The 17,365-nt window shown below is 52.1% G+C and overlaps 2 protein-coding genes and 1 non-coding gene across 6 annotated transcripts in view; 1 reads left to right on the top strand and 2 right to left on the bottom strand.

Annotated features, from left to right (window-relative positions):
* LOC101334385 (protein SPATA31F1-like) overlaps nt 1-7,341 on the bottom strand; it is a 115,156-nt gene extending 107,815 nt beyond the window's left edge. For both annotated transcript variants that reach the window (XM_073806244.1, XM_073806243.1), the window contains exon 1: nt 6,973-7,341. The gene's annotated coding sequence lies outside the window, so the exon portion shown is untranslated. The remainder of the gene's footprint in view (nt 1-6,972) is intronic.
* Nucleotides 2,485-2,591, bottom strand: LOC117312889 (U6 spliceosomal RNA). The gene has a single exon (XR_004527293.1). It is a non-coding gene; the product is annotated as a U6 spliceosomal RNA (small nuclear RNA).
* A 116-nt stretch (nt 7,342-7,457) lies between the features above and the next one.
* On the top strand, nt 7,458-16,423 carry DNAJB5 (DnaJ heat shock protein family (Hsp40) member B5). 3 transcript variants are annotated; one of them, XM_033858209.2, is made up of 4 exons: nt 7,458-7,587; nt 10,919-11,163; nt 14,251-14,852; nt 14,995-16,423. In XM_033858209.2, the coding sequence occupies exons 2-4, from the start codon at nt 10,953-10,955 to the stop codon at nt 15,226-15,228; spliced, it is 1,047 nt and encodes a 348-aa protein (XP_033714100.1). In that variant the 5' UTR covers nt 7,458-7,587; nt 10,919-10,952; the 3' UTR covers nt 15,229-16,423. The 3 variants fall into 3 exon arrangements, with proteins under 3 accessions (XP_033714100.1, XP_033714101.1, XP_033714102.1); XM_033858210.2 differs by lacking the exon at nt 7,458-7,587 and adding an exon at nt 8,173-8,366; XM_033858211.2 differs by lacking the exon at nt 7,458-7,587 and adding an exon at nt 8,373-8,567.
* Nucleotides 16,424-17,365: the final 942 nt, after the last annotated feature.

Consider the following 17,365-nt stretch of genomic DNA (forward strand, 5'->3'; position numbering starts at 1 on the left):
CACTAAGGAAAAACTTTCTTCCCTCTGGGCCAAATGCCCTGATGACCCAGATCATGGAGAGGGTGTCAGGTCTGCTCAGGCCAGTGACTAAGAAGCCCAGTCACATTCCGGTTTGTATAGCATGGGTTGGCATGACACAGATAAGAACATCAATGTGTAAGGAACAAGGCCTTTCCATATCCATGGTAAAACGAAGGCCATCAAGCCTAGCCTCCTATAAGAGATGGCCTCCGATCTGTCTCCCCACCAAACACAGGCTTGTGAGAAGGGCTCTGAGAGCACTCAAGTAACAATGGAGGATCCAATGGCCTCTGGTCCCTTATGCCCTTCCTATGTGCTTTTCTGCAGAAGGTAACTTGACAGTAAGCTGAGGGGAACATCCTCAAGCCCTGTCTTCCCATCACTACAGCTGCATGCTCCTCCCCATGGCTCAGCCTTCACTCCAGAAGGAGCTGATGTTCCCAGAGGCTGGGCACAGTGGGAATCATAATAAAAAGATTGTGATGCTATTTTGGCTTCTTGTTTCCTGTTGTTTGGGGCACCTACCAAGTTTCTGTTTGTTTTCCTATCATCGGCCAATTCCTGAGTCTAAAACAGGAGCAGCTGTGGCCTCCAGGGAACCCATAAGATAGGTGGGGGTGGGAGGAGGCAGGGTCTCCACCATGGACACAGAGGAGACGAGGGCACTGAAGAGAAGAGCCAAAGTTTTTGAAGAAATTAAGGAAAAGGTAAGCCCTCCAAGCCTGTCTGCTATGTATTGCCCCCAAACACACACCAAGGGCCAGCTTTAGACATTTTTCCCTTCCCAGTTTCTGCTGAGCTACAAAGTAGGAAAGCTAGTTGGCTGGTTTCTCCGGGTCTTCTGGGCTCTCCTTGGTCTGAGTTTCCTCCCCATCTTTGCAGACTGTTTTAATGTGATATTATAGGGCTGGGTAAACTAAGGTCTGGAGAAGCTTTCAGAGGACCATGAAATCTCCATTCATCCCTTTTGCCTGGTAAGAACAGAGCCAGTACTTGTAGACAGGAAAGCATCTCTAGACTGTGGATCAGAGGCAGATATTCTACCTCAAAACCACAGGAGCCCCAGATACAAATATGGTTAACCCCTGAGGGACCAGAGGCCATTCAGTTGCATGCGTCCACTTACATGCAGATTTTTTTCAATAAATAGGTACAACAGTACCACACAGTCCTCAGTTGGTTGAATCCACAGATGTGGAACCGGGGATACGGAGACCCAGCTATAAAGCTACAAGAGGATTTTTGCAGCGGGTGCATTGGCGCTCCTAATTCCCACATTGTTCAACAGCCAACTGTAATTACTAACATTTTTGAGCACTTACTATGCACTGGGCAATTCTAAGTGCTTTGCATAAACGAATAAATCTTCAAAACAACCCTATGTGATTTGTATTACAGATGAGGAAGTGAGGAACCGAGAGGCTGAGAATTTCTCAAGGTTCCACAGTCACACAGCTAGGAAGCAGGGGAACTAGGTAGTCTGGCTTCAGTGCCCATGCTCTTAACTACTTTATTGTGCTGCCTGTCAGAGTACACCTCAAAGAAAGCTGCTGTGTGGTCCAGCACCTCCTGTTTCCACACCCAGGGAATAGGCATACACAGATAGCCAGACCTGTAGCCCATGTCAGAGGATTTCTTACCACCTGCACAACTCACCCCCTTCACAAAGACTCCCACACCCTTCCTGGAAATTTCCCACGAAGGTCCATCAGGCTCAGAAACACCTTAATAATATCCTACACGTCCCTTTTCCTTATCTCCAGGCTCAGTGAAGCCAAGCATTGGGACAGAGGAAGAGGCATAAAAGCTGGACCTATGTGAACCTTAATGACAAGCAAGGTTTCCCCACCCTCATTCGGGCAGTCCTGACTGGAACTTCAGAGCCTCCCAGCACTGTTCCTGCTACCAACTGCCACTTGTTCCCAGGGTTGGCTGGAACCTCAGTTCCACAAAAACTTCCACCGACCCTGACTTTCCCTAGAGATAAAGAGGAGTGCACTTGAGCCAGAGCAGGGCAGTGGTTGCTAAATTTGCTAAATATGGAGTAATTAGTGTTCTCTCTCCCATCCCACTCATAGGGTTGCTTGGAGTTTGGCCTTGCAAAACTTCAGTTTCCTCATCTGTAAAAATCTGGAAAACAGTTCATTTTGTCTGCTTCCTGAGCTGATAGTTGAGTGAGGACAGAATACGTTTGGTGAGAGGAAAGAGCTTGGTACAGTGTAAGGCATTGAGTGAGCAGCAAGAATTTCTGGCCCCACCTGAAGGCTGTGTGTGTATCATCTTCCACCCACCCACAGTCCCAGGCATAGCCGGGGGAACTTCCATTGGCCTCTGTCCACAGTGCTGAAGTCACAGCCAAGCCAGCTGGGGATCTTCAGTCCCTCTTTTTTTTTTTGGCAATATACTAATTTATCCATATATACATTCATTTTACATTATTACATTTTAATATTCATCAAAAACAAAAACATGGAACCCTTCATGAATTTGCATGTCATCCTTGCGCAGAGGCCACGCTAATCTTCCCTGTAATGTTCCAGTTTTGGTATATGTGCTGCTGAAGTGAGCACTTGAGTCCCTCCTTGTCCCATCTAAGTAAGCATCAAATACAGAGACTTCCAAGCCCAAGGATTGCCCTAAAGCTCAGAAAGTAGTGCCAAAATGTTTTTTATTTCACTAATTTCAAGTATCTTTGTCTTTAAAAAAAATAATAAATAAATAATAACACTCCTTTCAAAATTATAACAGGTACAAAACGGGCAAAATGTGATTTAGCAGGTCAGGGAGAACAGAGGATGCAGTCTTCACCTGGTGTGAGTGAACTACTAAAAAGCTGATGTAACCTGAGGCTACACGGAAAGAAGTTCAGGGTCAGAGGAGGGATGCAGGCTGGCTAGTATGCTGCACCAGCACTCCTGTAAAAACCTAACCAGAGCCAGGCATCATAAAATGAAACCCAGCCAGGGGAACATGGTCTTAGTGGCTGGAATTGATACAAGGCACAGGAAGAACCCGTGAAGGCCTGAGAGGTGTTCACCCTATCAAGGAGCAGACTCAAGGGATGCAGATGGCTGATGTCTGGTAGATGGGACCAATGAAGTCAATGTGACCTCAAGCACAGAGCTAAGATCAAAGGTGGAAGAGAGACAGATTTCTGCTCAATAGGACCAAAAGATAACTGAATACCAGGGAAGGTAGTGAAGCTGTATGAGCATATGACAGAAATGTGGAGTTGGGGGTGAAATGTCTTCCCAGGTGTCCAGTCCTCTTGAGACCTGCGATGCCAGTAAATGGTTAAGCGCTTTCTGGTGCATCCCCAGCCCTGAGGCGGGCTGAGCTGTAGGGAAACCCATGCTTATACAGACCCAAGTGACCCCAAAGCATCAGCATCACTGGGTTGGGAACCTTTTTTTAGTTCAACCTCTTAAACCAACTGCTGTGCTTCCAGCTCTGAGTCCTGACCTGAGAGAAAAGATCCAAGATCCCAATATAGCTATTAATCCCCTTTCCAGGTGGGCTCTGGGAAGCATGCCTTTGGAACCTGATGTTGCACGCCCTCTGCTGGTCATTCCCAGTACTGTTCTCTCACCCCCAAGAAAAAACCCATTTGAACCTTTATGGTACTAGTCAGTGTAGGTTCAGAACAGTCGGGGAGACCCGAGGCAAGTACCAGGGAGTAAGATCACTGGTCAGTGTTCAGTCAACGTACAGGATCATAACTGAATCTGTGGATGGTTCAAGTATCAGTATCAAGATTAGGGCTCATCTGTGTCTAGGAGGAGGGCTTATACTGAGGCTGGGTGTAGGGAACTTTCTGGTCTAGGACTAACACCAAGGTCAGTGTCTCAGGCTGAGGCCAAAGTTAGGGCTCATTGTGGGACTGAACTCTGGGCTCAAGTGTCAGCATGAAGTGTGTATCCAGGTGATATGCTAAGAGTCTGACCACAGGAAGGAGTCAGTCTGCATCCAGAGTAATGGGGTCAATGCAGTATTCCTACACCAGGTGGAAACATCAGGTAGATAATAAGCACCAGCCATTGGAGAACTCAAGCAGAGATATTGCCAGAGAAGAAGTATAAGAGATGGGGGACAGAATAAGCAAGTCACTAATTTCCAAGGACCTCCCGACCTTAAAGATGGAAATAGCCAAGCTAGAGTGCCCCTTTCTTCTCAGAATGTTAATCTCAGTATTCTAGTTCCAGCTTCCTGTTAAAGCCCCCCACTAACCCTAGTACTGCCATATACAAATTATAGGAACAATCTGGGGACAGGAGAGGTCCAAGGACCAGTCCTGTCACTGCAGAAAGCCGGCACTGTGGGGGTAGTCTTCCTTTCCCCCAGGATTCTCTGTGTCTACTGGCAACAAGGCTTGGCAGCCTCCCACACCCAGATCTTAGCAACCCTGGGAGCCCCTGGCAACTGTTGCCATGGTGACAAGACAGGGAACTGAGAACAAGTTGGGGGGGAGCACTTCCTGTGGAGGCTTCAGGATATGAGCAAGATAGGGCTCCCCCTCCCATACACAGTCTGGGAGGGAACATGTGCTCCTGTCTAAACACCTCCTCACTGGCACCCACCCCCGCCCCTGCCCCCGAGTTCTGGTTCCCTCAGGGTGAGGAAATGAGGGACATCTAGGGTTGTGACATCTCCAGAGGGAGGGAGGGTGAGTGGGGGTGTTTGGAACTGACATGATCACAGATGCATGCATACACCGGCAGACATGGTGTCAGCATATCAACAGCCATGAAGCCACACTTCATCCACTCTTTGTCATGTAGACACAGGCCTACTTAGTCATTTAATCACATATGTACAGTAACACAAAATCACATACCTACAGCAAATAACAGAATCAGGCACACTATCGCACAAAAATAATTACCCAGATACACTCACTTACAAATTGCATGATGGATACAACAAGACAAATAATTCCCAGGCTCAAACATTTACAGATGCACTCACATACCGAGATATCTGTGAACATACAGCATAAGTTAACTTTCTTGAGCGCTAAGTACAGGCCGAGCTCAGAACTAAGTGCATTACATGTGTTACCTTAATTAACCCTCTCAACGACCCTATGAGGTACTGCTGTCCCCATTTTACAGAGGAGGAAATGAGGCACCAATGTGGCAAGTAACCTCACAAGGTCAACAGTCTGCCTTCAGAGCCTACATTCTCATACCCTATGCCACACCCTGAGGCACCCCTTGTTCCTCTCACACCTTCCTGATACCCAGGGCAATGGGACACAGGACAGCAACTGAAAACTCAGCAAACAACGGAATCTGTGCCACCAATACCTGAAGGCACAGCCCTGCACCCTTAAAGGTCTAAGCCTACACTTCAGCATTAGCGGGGACCAGGTAAAGGCCGGTGACTAAACGCTGCCTCCGTGTTGGCACAGGCAAGGCTGGAGGAGGTAAAATAGACAAACCTGGCATAGGAAGAAGCAGAGCCGCCCACAGCCCAGGCCCCCATGAATCTGGAGGTGGGGGAGTGAGAGCCCTCAGATATAAGGAGCCAGTACCATTCCTGGGCCCCCTCACCCTCCCTTTCCCATCTCCATGTCACACTATTCCATTCCCTCATCACCCCACCTCCCCTCCCTTCCTCATTTCTTCTCACCTCATCTCTCTGTCCCATCCTTTTGCTACTCATCCCATCTCCCCTCCCTCCCCTCCCTATCCCCCTCACCCCATCTCCTCTCCCTCCACTCCCTTACCCCATCTTCCCTCTCTCCTCTCCCCCTCTCCCTCCCCTCACCACCCCTCCCCTCCCCATCTCCCTTACCCCATCTTCCCTCCCTCCTCTCCTTATCCCCATCACCCTGCCTCCTCTTACCACATTTCCTTTCCTTGCCTCACACCTCACACCCCTTTATACCTGGGATCCCCATCGTGATAACTAGAAAGAAGGCATATAGTGGAGAATAGGCAGACGTAACCTCAGGATCCCTAGACTGCTCTCCTGTTCTGCTCTGTGGCCTAGGTATTGATGCTCTCCAAGCCTGTTTCCAGCTCTGTCTAGTTTGCATGACCTCATGGGTGTCCATACATTGCCTCAGGGAAACTGCAAGGAAAGAGAAGTGAGAGCTTCTGCTCTGGCCCTTCCTTTGTCCTCAAAACCCCCAAGAACTCCTTCCCCCTCTTCACCCCTGGATTACCCCCTCCCTACCCCCGCTCCCTCTAGCACAGATGGGCCTGGGAGACAGTGACGTGGGCGCCAGGCACCGTGTCTGCTCAAGCGTCGGCTTCCGCTGGCAACCGCCTACGCAGCCCTGCCTGCTCTGAACATCGGGGACACTGGGGCTGAGAATTAATGGGGGTGGGGGCGGGGGTACTGAAATGGGAGATTCTGAGGGTGTTAAGAAAGGAGATCATGTGGAGCTGAGACGAAGGGTTAAGGGGCGGGGGGCTAGGATAGGGGAGCACATGGGAGTAGATAAGGATTAAGAATAGGATAAGACAGAAGATCATGGGGGAAAGACAGGAGATCATATGGGGCCAGGAATGGGGGGGGGGAGTAAAAGGGGGATAAAATGTGGGAACTCAAAAGGGAAGTAGGATGAAAGATTATAGGGAGAACTTTAATGAGGATTGTGGGGATTGTTGAGAAGGGGCTGCTCATGAGGGAGCAGGGATGAGGGGATTATACAGAGGATGAAAAGGGGACTCATAAAGGGAATCTTGGAGGTGCTAAAACCGTGGAGAACTGCTAGGTTACAAAGGAGAGGGCAGAAGGGTACTTAAACTATGCTCATCTACCGGGGTCTGTTTTGAGATTCAGTTAGGTCATATCAGGTCAACTCCGGGTCACGGTAAGGTAAAGCTAAATCAGGTCAGGGCTAGGACAGTTCACGGTTCAATGGAAGACAGGTAAGAATGGTAACCTTTTCACCCCGGTCCAGGGACCACACCTCCCAGAGTGCACTATTCTCTCCCCTACCCTCCTAAATGAAGACAGGAAAGAATGCCCAGAGTCACCGCCAACTGGTGGGCGCAGTTTTCCTTTAAGGCTGCCTTTGACGTTGCACGGGTTCCAGAAGGTTCTCCCGGGATTCGGGCAGTGGCCAGTACGTCCCACGTTCTCAAACCGGAGATTGGACTAAAATAGTTGTCCCCCGACTGGGGTCTGAGCCCCACAGACCAACCAATAAAATCAAAGGGCGCGTGGAGTTGCCGCCCTCTGTCCCTTTTACCAATGACACGACGAGATAGCGAAGAGGTGTGGTTGATTGATCCCAAAGTGCACCAATCAGACCCACACCAATCACTGCCCGGAATGTGTGCGCGTGTGGCCGGGTGACAGGGGCGGAGAATGGGCGGCTACCACAGAGCCACTCGTTGAAAGCTGTCCAATTACAGCAGAGGCTGAGCTGAGTGACGGGCAGACGGCGCAATGGGCAGCGCGGAGGCGGAGCTGTGGGGGCGGGTTCCCGGCCCGCTGGCCGCCGCCGGCGGGCGGGCGACTCCTGTCCCGAGTGGAGGCGGCGGAGCCAGAGCCGGGGGAGGGGGCAGCGGCTGTCTGACGGACCGCGGCGGCGCCCGCAGCTCCTCACTGGTGAGGGCACCGAGCCAGGACTCGAGGGTCCCGGGAGGGGGGCGTCGCGCGTCGCGAAGCCAGGGGTCCTGGTGTCGGGATGTCGGGACACTGAGGGCCCTTCGGCTCTTCCACCGCGGGGGTGTGGAGGTTCAGGGTCTGCAAGGTGCTCGATGTCCGCGACCCTCTTACAGGGGGCAGCCCGCGTCTGAGCCGGGGGAGGGTCGGGCGGGGTCGCACTGGGTTCCGGGGCGGCGTTTCTGAGCCAGCCCAGTCAGCCAGCGCCGGTGACATCACCGACCACCCTCCCCCGCCGGAGCCCCCTCCCCTCTCCTCCCCTCCTCTCCTCGCCGCGCCTTTTGTCCCAGCCGAGCTCTGCCCCGCCCCGCCCCGCCCATCTGCGAGGGAGGAGACTCCCTGTCAGTGACTTCATTGAGTAGATTCTTGGGGATTGGGGTCTGGTCCTCCCCGGGGAGAGAGGCGAGAAGAACACGCTGCCTCTCAGGCCCTCACAGACAATCACACCTGTCAGAGGTACACGCTGCCACTCACAAGCACACACTCTTCGCACTGCCAGCCTTACTGTCACACAGCCATACAGCCATTCACAATCAGCCAGACATCGCTGCACCTGAGAGCAGGTGACCGCTGGACCCTATTCCTTCACTCTCCACACCTGGGGATCAGGTCCAGCTCCTGCTGCACCGGACAGGCCTTGCTGGGCAAGTGCCTCTGAGAACCCGAGGAGGCGGCTTCCAGAGCTGCAGCTCTCCAAGCAGGCTCCGGTGGAGCGATCAGAGGTGAGGGGCTGGGCTGGGCATGTTTAAGCGCACAGTGCTCTCCTGCCCATCCCCAGCAGCACCCCCACTACAGGCCCGAGGCGCTTTCCGGAGCTTCCCACACTTCTGGGGAGAAGACTTCTTAGCCAGCTTGATGTTTAAAATTCAGCTGGAGCCCTTAAAACTTCGAGCGTGGACGCTGAATGGGTTTGTAAAGTTTCGGTAAGTCCCTCTGGAGAAGGGCACTCATACCCATACCGAGTCAAATTCTCCATGTCATATCCCCCTCCATTGCCTACCCGCTTCCTCCATCTCATCCTCGTCTCATCCCCAGTTACGTATAAGAACCCCCCTTCTGTCCCACCCTTACATTTGAATGAACCGCACCCCTTGTCATTCATCTTATACCAAACCCTTCAGGCATCCGTTTTCCACAAACACCTCCTCTAGTATTTCAACTCTCTACATCCCATTGGTAACCCATTTGCCACTTCAGACATTTCCATTTGTCATCCTTCATCCCCTCCATCAGTACTTCATTTTCTGTATCAACCATCCCCCCTCCCTGTACCAGTCCCCCTTGCCATTTCTTATTTTTTAGTCCTGCCTCTACATTAACATCCTCTTCATTCTCTCCATCAAAGGCAGTGCCATGCCATGGGGCTCCTTTGTCATTCCAACACGTGGCTTGTGGGTAGGGGAGGGAGGGAGGAAAGAAGGAGGAAAAAAGGCAACTCCTGAAAGAGCTTGCCCTATGTCTGTGGAGGCAAGAGAATTAGAGGTCTAGAACAGTTAGCACAGGGGTGCAAGGGAGGAAGCTGGCCGGATGAAGAGGTAATGCAGGGACAGTGAGGGGAGGGTTGAAAGCACTGGCAAGGCATTCCACTCGCCCTCAGCCTAAAAGATGCTACAGTTCTCTGGGGGCACCCTCTTGGTGTGTTAGGTTTCCTTCCCAGTTTCGGGGGAAAGAAGGTGTGGGCTGAGGCAGAGATGGCGGCAGACCACCCCCAACTCCCTCTCAGACTGCTTTTACTGCTGCTTCCGAAAATGGCTGCCCTCCCCCAGATGCCCTTTCTTCTCTGCCTCCCCAGCCACAGGCTCCCCCACCAGGCATGACATGCTGGTAGGGGAAAAGGGGGAGTGCCCGCCCTAATGGAGCCTTCTCTTCGTCAGAGTGAGGTGACTCCCAGAACCATGAGTCAACCCAGCCACCTGTAACAGGCCCTGTGGGGGCAGGAGTTAGGGCTGTTGTCCCTGTCTACCTGGGGCCTTGAGGCCTCCCCTAACCCATTACAGCCCTCACTCTTGCCAGGACACCCTGTAATCTCTCTGAAGCAGTCAGAGGCAGAAAAGGCAGGCCTTAGCTGTGGCTGCCAGCCCATGACATTGCTAGAAAGACTCCGGTTCTCTGGGCTTTGGCAGGGGTTGGCCAAGTCTCAGATGGGTTAGAGAATGGCTTCTGGCCATTCCCCCTACTAGCTCTAGCTACAGGAAAGTGCCTTTCCCTCTATCCACCACAGAGACATTGATGGAGGGAGATTAGAGTGAAAGAATGAGAGTCCTGTGTTTCTCCCTCATATAAATAACAAATGCCCCTGCACCCAGCAAGTCAGGGACTATCAGAGGAGTGTGGACCTGGCACTGGGCCAGATCCTAAACCTTGAGGCAGGTGAGAGGGAGGGACTGGTAGAGAAGGTACTAAGGAACTGGTGGTTAGTGCCCAATTGTCTCCTAACAGCTAAGGTTTAAAAGCCCCACCTCCAGGATGCTTTTGTTCACTAACACTGATGCTTAGGTGGCACAGGCATGTCTTCACACACAGTTTTGTGTGTAGACACCGGGAAATGACTAAAGGGAACTGTTGCCCTGGTTGGGGGAAGGACGGTGTCACCCCGCCCCGCTAATGAGAGGGTTAGAAACAGCAGTAACCAAAGGCTGTGAGTCATCCTCTAATCTGAATCACACGTGAGGCTTAGCACAGTCTGGGGAGCGGGGGCAGGGAGGCCTGGGGTCTCCAGTGGCTGAGAGGAATTCAGGTACACACACCCTGACTCAGCTTGGCTGGCCAAGGCAGCTGGCTGAAGACCCAGGCCTGTTCCCAGCCCTGGGCCACTGCCCCAGCTGCCCTTAGCCTGGGCACTATGCCTGAAGCATGGCACAGGAGACCACGATGCTCAGGTGACCTCACCCAGTACGCTGATCTTCACCAGCTTCTGTGCGTGGGTCTGTCAGTCCATGGTGCCACCTCACTCAGCAGGGCTCGTGGGAGTCCTCAGTCTGGCCCAAGGACCTGGGCCTTAGAATAGCCCCAAAAAGTGGGCCACAGCCCCCAGCTTCCTGTTGGGAAAACCCAGGAGCTAAGGAAAGAATCACAGAATCCTAGAATGTCAGAGCTGGAAGAGATCATCTAATCCAACCCTTTCATTTTACTGATGGGGAGACAGAGGCCCACAGAACAGGCATGACCTGCTGAAAGTTACACAGTGAGTCATTTAGGGGTTGCAGGATCAGCAGGAACAGGACTGGGGTAGAAGGGAACAGAGGCATCAAGGATCGGCCCTGGTTTCTTTCAGAAACAAGGACACCAGTGCCGGTCCAGTGGCTGTGATGGGAAAGGATTACTACAAGATTCTTGGGATCCCGTCGGGAGCCAATGAGGATGAGATCAAGAAAGCCTATCGGAAGATGGCCTTGAAGTACCACCCAGATAAGAACAAAGAACCCAACGCTGAGGAGAAGTTTAAGGAGATCGCAGAGGCCTATGATGTGCTGAGTGACCCTAAGAAACGGGGCCTGTATGACCAGTATGGGGAGGAAGGTAAGAGGGCAGTGCTCCAGCCTGATACTGGACACCTGTCCTTGTCTGGGGTCCTGGGTGACCCAGTTCTCAAAGCAGGGAACTGGAGACTGAGAAGGAGGTGAGGGAGGCAAGTGTTCCCAGCACTGACATCCAGAGGAAAGAAGAGACCACCCACTACCCAGCCTCAGCTCACCACAGCTCTCCCTGCCTCTCTCTGCCCCTCTCCCTCCTCAAGTTAAGGCCTTAGAAAAGCTAGAGCCAGAGGCCTTCCCCGCCCTTCTTTCCCTCCCAGCCTTATTAGTCCTGCCTGAAGTCCCCGCTTCTTCATTGGCTGATGGGGAAGGTTAGGAAAGGGAGTGTGTGGCTCTCTGAGGACAGCGCATTTACAGTCATCAGCATAAAAGTTTGGCCCTTAAGCAGCCGGGGAATTAACCACTGGAGCTCTGCGCTAGAGATGGTTGTCCCCTTCCCTGCCCCCTTCCTGCCCACTTCAGGCCAGCAGAACAGAGGTAGAGTTTCAACTCCCTGAGGAAGTGGCAGGCATCCAAGCAAGAGTGGAAGGGGAACTGCTGCTGGCACCTTGCCCCCTCCTGGGGTAGCTGGTGGCCACGCACAGGGTGTCAGGAAAGGTCCAAATAAAGCCTCTGAGAGGGCGGCTCCTCCCAGCACATCCCACGGACATGATGTAGCTGCTAATTCTGGGCCTGCCCCTCAGGGCCGCCTGCCACCCGCCAGCCACAAGCACCTGTCAGGCTATATTAAGAGACATTGTCACAGCTGAGGACTCTCCTTTCCAGGAGGAACTGTCCTTCCTCCCCAGTGGCATCCACCTTTCTTCCACATTCTCCTCCTCACTCCCCCTGTTCTAGTCTCAAAATTAGATGGGCTAATGATATATACTGTACCTGATACAAAGCAGGTGCTCAAAAGAATGTTCTTTTCCTTTCCTCCTCCTTGCTTTATGTTCCATGGCCCTGTCCTCTGTACACCCCAGTCCTCCCAACCCCCTCTTCTTATTCTCCATGCCACTAGTTCCTTCCGTTTTTCCCTCCTCACCTACTAGACTTGCCAATTCCCAGACTCACCAGGTATCTTCTGGAATCCCCAATATTCTCTCAGCTAAGAAATGTTTCTCTCTGGGGTAGAGGGATGGGAGGGGTAGTGGTGGGGAAGAGGGAAGCAGTACAGACACCATGCCACCATGTGACCTGTCTAGGAATTGCACTCATTCCTCTGCTCGGCCTCACCTTTGATTAGGAAGAAGGTAGGAGCTGGGAGACCTCCGCTTTCTGCATGACCAAACCTAAGCAAAGGGCAAGGCTCATGCCCTAGGTCCAGGCACCAGTTCTAATGGAGATCTACATCCCAGGAGGGCTCCTGAGGATGCAGCACAACCTTAAGGAGACATCCAGGGCCTGGGAAGGGAGAAGCAGCCTTGGAAATGTGGGTTGTATTTCTGTCTGCCCTGCCCCTTCCCCAGTAGCCAGCTAGAACAGTTGTGCACATAGACTCTGTGTGCAGCCCTCCCTGGGGACAAGTTGTTCCCAGCTTGAATGGGGGGTGGTAGTGGTACAGCAGGAATCCTTGCAGAGAAGTCACCCCCTCCTGTCATCATCAGTCCAACTTCCCTCTCTCACTGAGCTCTGCCAAGCTTCTTGAACTCACCTGGTAATCAGACCCTCAATAAAAGGAAAGAACAGACCTTGAGTCTTAGGGGAAGGGTGAAGAGGCAGCTGTCACAAGTCACTGAATTGCTTGCCACTTGGCCTCTCTAATGAAACCCAAATCTCCTCTTGTGGTCCCAGGAAGTAAGAGGCTAATTTAGGCTCAGGCTTCCACAGCCAATGAAATTCTAGATAAAGCCCTCAAAGAGAAAAATCCCTTCCCCAAGCCTGGGCCCCACCCCTAAGTCTAGATATTCTAGATCATTTCTCAGTGTTAATCCCCTTCCTCCCTCCTTCCCACACAAGCCCCCCAACTACTCCAATCACCACCACTACCATCCCCCTTGAAGACTGCCCCACAAATCTGAGCCCCTTAGACAGAACCTGACTCCAGAGAGAGAGTAGCTGGGGTCACCACCTGCAGTGTGCCAGCTCACTCATCCTTTTTGGCAGCTCTGACATTAGGTATGGGGTGTAAGTCTTGGTGTTGTACAACTCCAAGGAGCTCCCTTCCCATTGCAATCTATGTCTGTCCAATGTGTGAATGGCAACCCCTGGAGCTGTGCAACACTGTGAACCCTGAGTGTGGGAACAAAGCATTTGAAAACTTTTTGTAGAGAAATAGCTCCTCTTCTCCAAGCTAATGATCTTTCCTGCTTTTTTGGGGCCCTCCTCATTTCCCATTTGGGCACGAGTCAGAGAAAGAGGAAACCATGCTAGAAGTAGAGTGAGAGTGGGGGCTTCCCTGGTGGCGCAGTGGTTGAGAGTCCGCCTGCCGATGCAGGGGACACAGGTTTGTGCCCTGGTCTGGGAAGATCCCACATGCCGCGGAGCGGCTGGGCCCGTGAGCCATGGCCGCTGAGCCTGTGCGTCCGGAGCCTGTGCTCCGCAACGGGAGAGGCCACAACAGTGAGAGGCCCACGTACCGCAAAAAACAAACAAACAAAAAAAAGAAGTAGAGTGAGAGTGGACTTCCTCCTGGACTCTATTGCCACCTTATTTGGGACAGGTCACTTACAGCCCTCTGTATGGTCAAATTCTGTCTGATTGCCTCTTTCCCTGTCTTTGGAGATAAGCAAAGATACGGGAGCCAGGTATGACTTGTAATGTGACCCCAGGCCAGTCATTCAAGGCTCTGTGAGACATCTTTGGGTCACAGGTACATGGAAGAGTTTACAGTGCTGGAAGTCACATCTTACCAGTCTTCTAGTCTTAGCTTTTCAGCTTCTTTGAACCTCAAGATGTGCCTTATTATTAAACATATAATTAAGAGTAGAAATCTTGCCAGAGATTTTTCTTACTCTATTAGGCCAGCCCTCTCTGTGGGAGTTAAAGCTTGCTTCTTCCTCTAGGCCCATGAACTAGGAGCTAGAGGGCAGGGGGAGGAGAGTGGGGTGGGGCAGAGACCAGCCATACTGCCCCTAACTTCTCCTCCCTCCAGGCCTGAAGAGCGGCGGCGGTTCATCAGGGGGCTCCAGTGGCTCCTTTCACTACACCTTTCATGGGGACCCCCACGCCACATTTGCCTCCTTCTTCGGCGGCTCCAACCCCTTCGATATCTTCTTTGCCAGCACTCGCTCCACTCGTCCCTTCAGTGGCTTTGACCCAGATGACATGGACGTGGATGAAGATGAGGACCCATTTGGCTCCTTTGGCCGCTTTGGGTTCAATGGGCTGAGTAGGGGTCCAAGGCGAGCCCCAGAACCACTGTACTCTCGGCGCAAGGTGCAGGACCCACCTGTGGTGCATGAGCTGAGGGTGTCCCTGGAGGAAATCTACCATGGCTCCACCAAACGCATGAAGATCACAAGGCGGCGCCTCAACCCTGACGGGCGAACTGTACGCACCGAGGACAAGATCCTGCACATTGTCATCAAGCGTGGCTGGAAGGAAGGCACCAAGATCACCTTCCCCAAAGAGGGCGATGCCACACCTGACAACATCCCCGCTGACATCGTCTTTGTGCTCAAAGACAAGCCCCATGCACACTTCCGCCGAGATGGCACCAACGTGCTCTACAGTGCCCTGATCAGCCTCAAGGAGGTGGGGCCTGGACCAGATTGTGTGTGGTTTTATCGGGTGGGGGGTGGGGGTGACGGAGACATTCTTTCCCCACTCTCTCTTTTCTTCCCTTCCCAATCACTCTACCCTACCTTTTCCTCACTTTCTGTCTCATTTTCCCCAGGCACTGTGTGGCTGTACCGTGAACATTCCCACCATTGATGGCCGAGTGATCCCTTTGCCCTGCAATGATGTCATCAAGCCAGGCACCGTGAAGAGACTCCGTGGGGAGGGCCTTCCCTTCCCCAAGGTGCCCACCCAGCGGGGAGACCTCATTGTCGAGTTCAAAGTTCGCTTCCCAGATAGATTAACACCACAGACAAGACAGATCCTTAAGCAGCACTTACCATGCTCCTAGGCCCTGCCCCAGCCAGCCCAGAGCCTTCCACAGCAATAGCCCCACACTCACCCCACCCATTGTGCACCCAGCTTGATGTCCACTGGACACTAGCAACTCTTTCTAAATGCAAAAAACAAAACAAACAAAAAAAAACTCACTGGTTTTCAGGGAAAATGTTCCTGTCCCTGACCCCTTTCAGAGCTGGGCTGCCTTGGGGGAGTGGGAGGGAGGTGGGGAGAGCTAGTCCAGGCCAGGGGTTAATTTTCATGTCACAAGCTTTGAATCCAGTTCCCACTCCAGTGGCTGGAGAGTGACCTGAGAGCTACTTGAAGATATAGAGATTCCTTGTCCACGCCTGTAAATAGCATGTCCTCCTTCCCCTCTCAGCTTTGCTAATACCTCTCCTTTCCCTTCCCTTCAGCTTCCTCCTACTGGGGGAGGAAGAGGATAAAAAGGACACTGCTTTCCCACCCCAGTCCCACCCCCAGGTCCACAGTGTCCAAGGCTATCACACACATATTCATGCACACAAAGCACACACCTAGAGCTGTGTGTGCCTCTCCAGGGTTGAGATAGGAAGGGAAGGTCCATAACCCATGAACCGGGCCATTGAGCACGAGACACTTTTCATTTGGGAAAGGGAGGTGGAGGGGCCCTCAGCAGCCTCCCTGACAGCTCCCCTGCCCAGACTCTGCAGAGCTGGAAGTACTGTCCTCCCTGCTGCTCTTAAGAGTGTGCAAGGGTAGAGGAAGGGGAGGGGGCTGCTGTATTAAGTCTAAGAGGTGGAGGGCAGGGTCTGTCTCCTAGCCTTCATCAGGAAGGGAAAGGGCTTTGGGTCAGGTGGCAGCTATTCCCCACCAAGAGATTCAGGGTCACAGGTTTCTCCCCACACCTCTGAACTCAGGGCCTAGCCACCCCTAAACTCCCAAATCCCATTTCTGTGATATATGAAGCTACTTATTTCTTACCCTTCATGAAGGCTGCGGGGGAATTTCTAGCCCTCTGACGCCTGTGTGACCCCACCTCACTCCCATAATTGTGTAAAGATCAAATAGTGAAGGAGCTAGGGTAAGACTGCTTCAGCCATGTTCTGGGGTGGAGTTTTTAGGCTTTCTCACTTTGACAAGCCCCTGAATGTTTTTATAGTAGTTTTTTTGTATTTTTTTGTAATGACAGTATTATGGAAAAAATAAAGTATTTTAAAACTATGGAATCTGAGCAGGAGCAACGAACCTGTGATAGGGGTGGATATGCACTGACAGCCTCCCTCCTGAGCCCCGCTCACCTTTGAGAAGCCCAAGCAGCCCTCGATATAAGGTGAAGCTGACTCCTTCCTTCCTCTAAGCCCAGATTCCCAGAATTTCCAAAATGTACACCCAAAACACAGCAAAGACAGAAGATATCACTCAGCTATTAGAGGAAACAAAAAATATTTGGAAAGAATAAATATCCTGGGTTATGAGAAATAGAGACTATCCTCTAAGGATGTGCTAGCATGAGAATCAATAGATTTTTCTCTACATGGACTGGAATTTTCCTTTAAGAGAAATTTTCCTCCTAGGAGGGATGGAGGAGGACTTTCTGGCTGACTAGAAGAGACACATTCCCAAAGACAGAGCCTGAGGCAAGTGGAGAGGGCGGCTGGAGGTACCTGCATCCTTGGCCCATGCTTAGCAGGGCCTGGCTGAAGACACAGGATTCCTGTGAGGCCTGAACACTGTTACTGATACTTAAGTCTAAATTGTCCAGGGATGTCTGTCCAGGTCTTTGAATTGACTGTCCCTGCTGAGACACTGGTCCTCAGGGCCTGTGTGTTGACTGCATGATGCCCTTGTCACTTTCCTTGGATCTGGGTAGGGAGGAGCCCTGAAGTCGCAGGAATGCTCATCTGCAGGCTCTGCCTGGGCCTGGACTTTCTCCTGGTGCTGACTTTCCTCCCAGATTCTTTTCCAGGATCAGGCCCATGACAGCCATGCCCTACTGAACTTCAGTGTCCCCAGTGCTATGAAGACAACTCTGCCTTCACCTGTACCTGGGCTCCACATAGAGGCTGACAAGGTCTAGGCTTTTAACAGGGATCTTCCTGCCCTTGTTTTTTATCCTGGGACAACACCAATGAAAAAAGCTCATTCTTTTATTCAGAGTATTTTTGGGT

Source organism: Tursiops truncatus, chromosome 6 (genome assembly GCF_011762595.2).
Source record: "Tursiops truncatus isolate mTurTru1 chromosome 6, mTurTru1.mat.Y, whole genome shotgun sequence".
In the NCBI taxonomy this organism is placed as follows: Eukaryota; Metazoa; Chordata; class Mammalia; order Artiodactyla; family Delphinidae; genus Tursiops; species Tursiops truncatus.

Coding starts and splice junctions, on each gene's coding strand:
- DNAJB5 (XM_033858211.2), top strand. CDS start 8,386: ATGTTTAAGCGCACAGTGCTCTCCTGCCCATCCCCAGCAGCACCCCCA. Junction 8,568..10,918: donor AATGGGTTTGTAAAGTTTCG/GTAAGTCCCTCT, acceptor GGTTTCTTTCAG/AAACAAGGACACCAGTGCCG. Junction 11,164..14,250: donor TGACCAGTATGGGGAGGAAG/GTAAGAGGGCAG, acceptor TCCTCCCTCCAG/GCCTGAAGAGCGGCGGCGGT.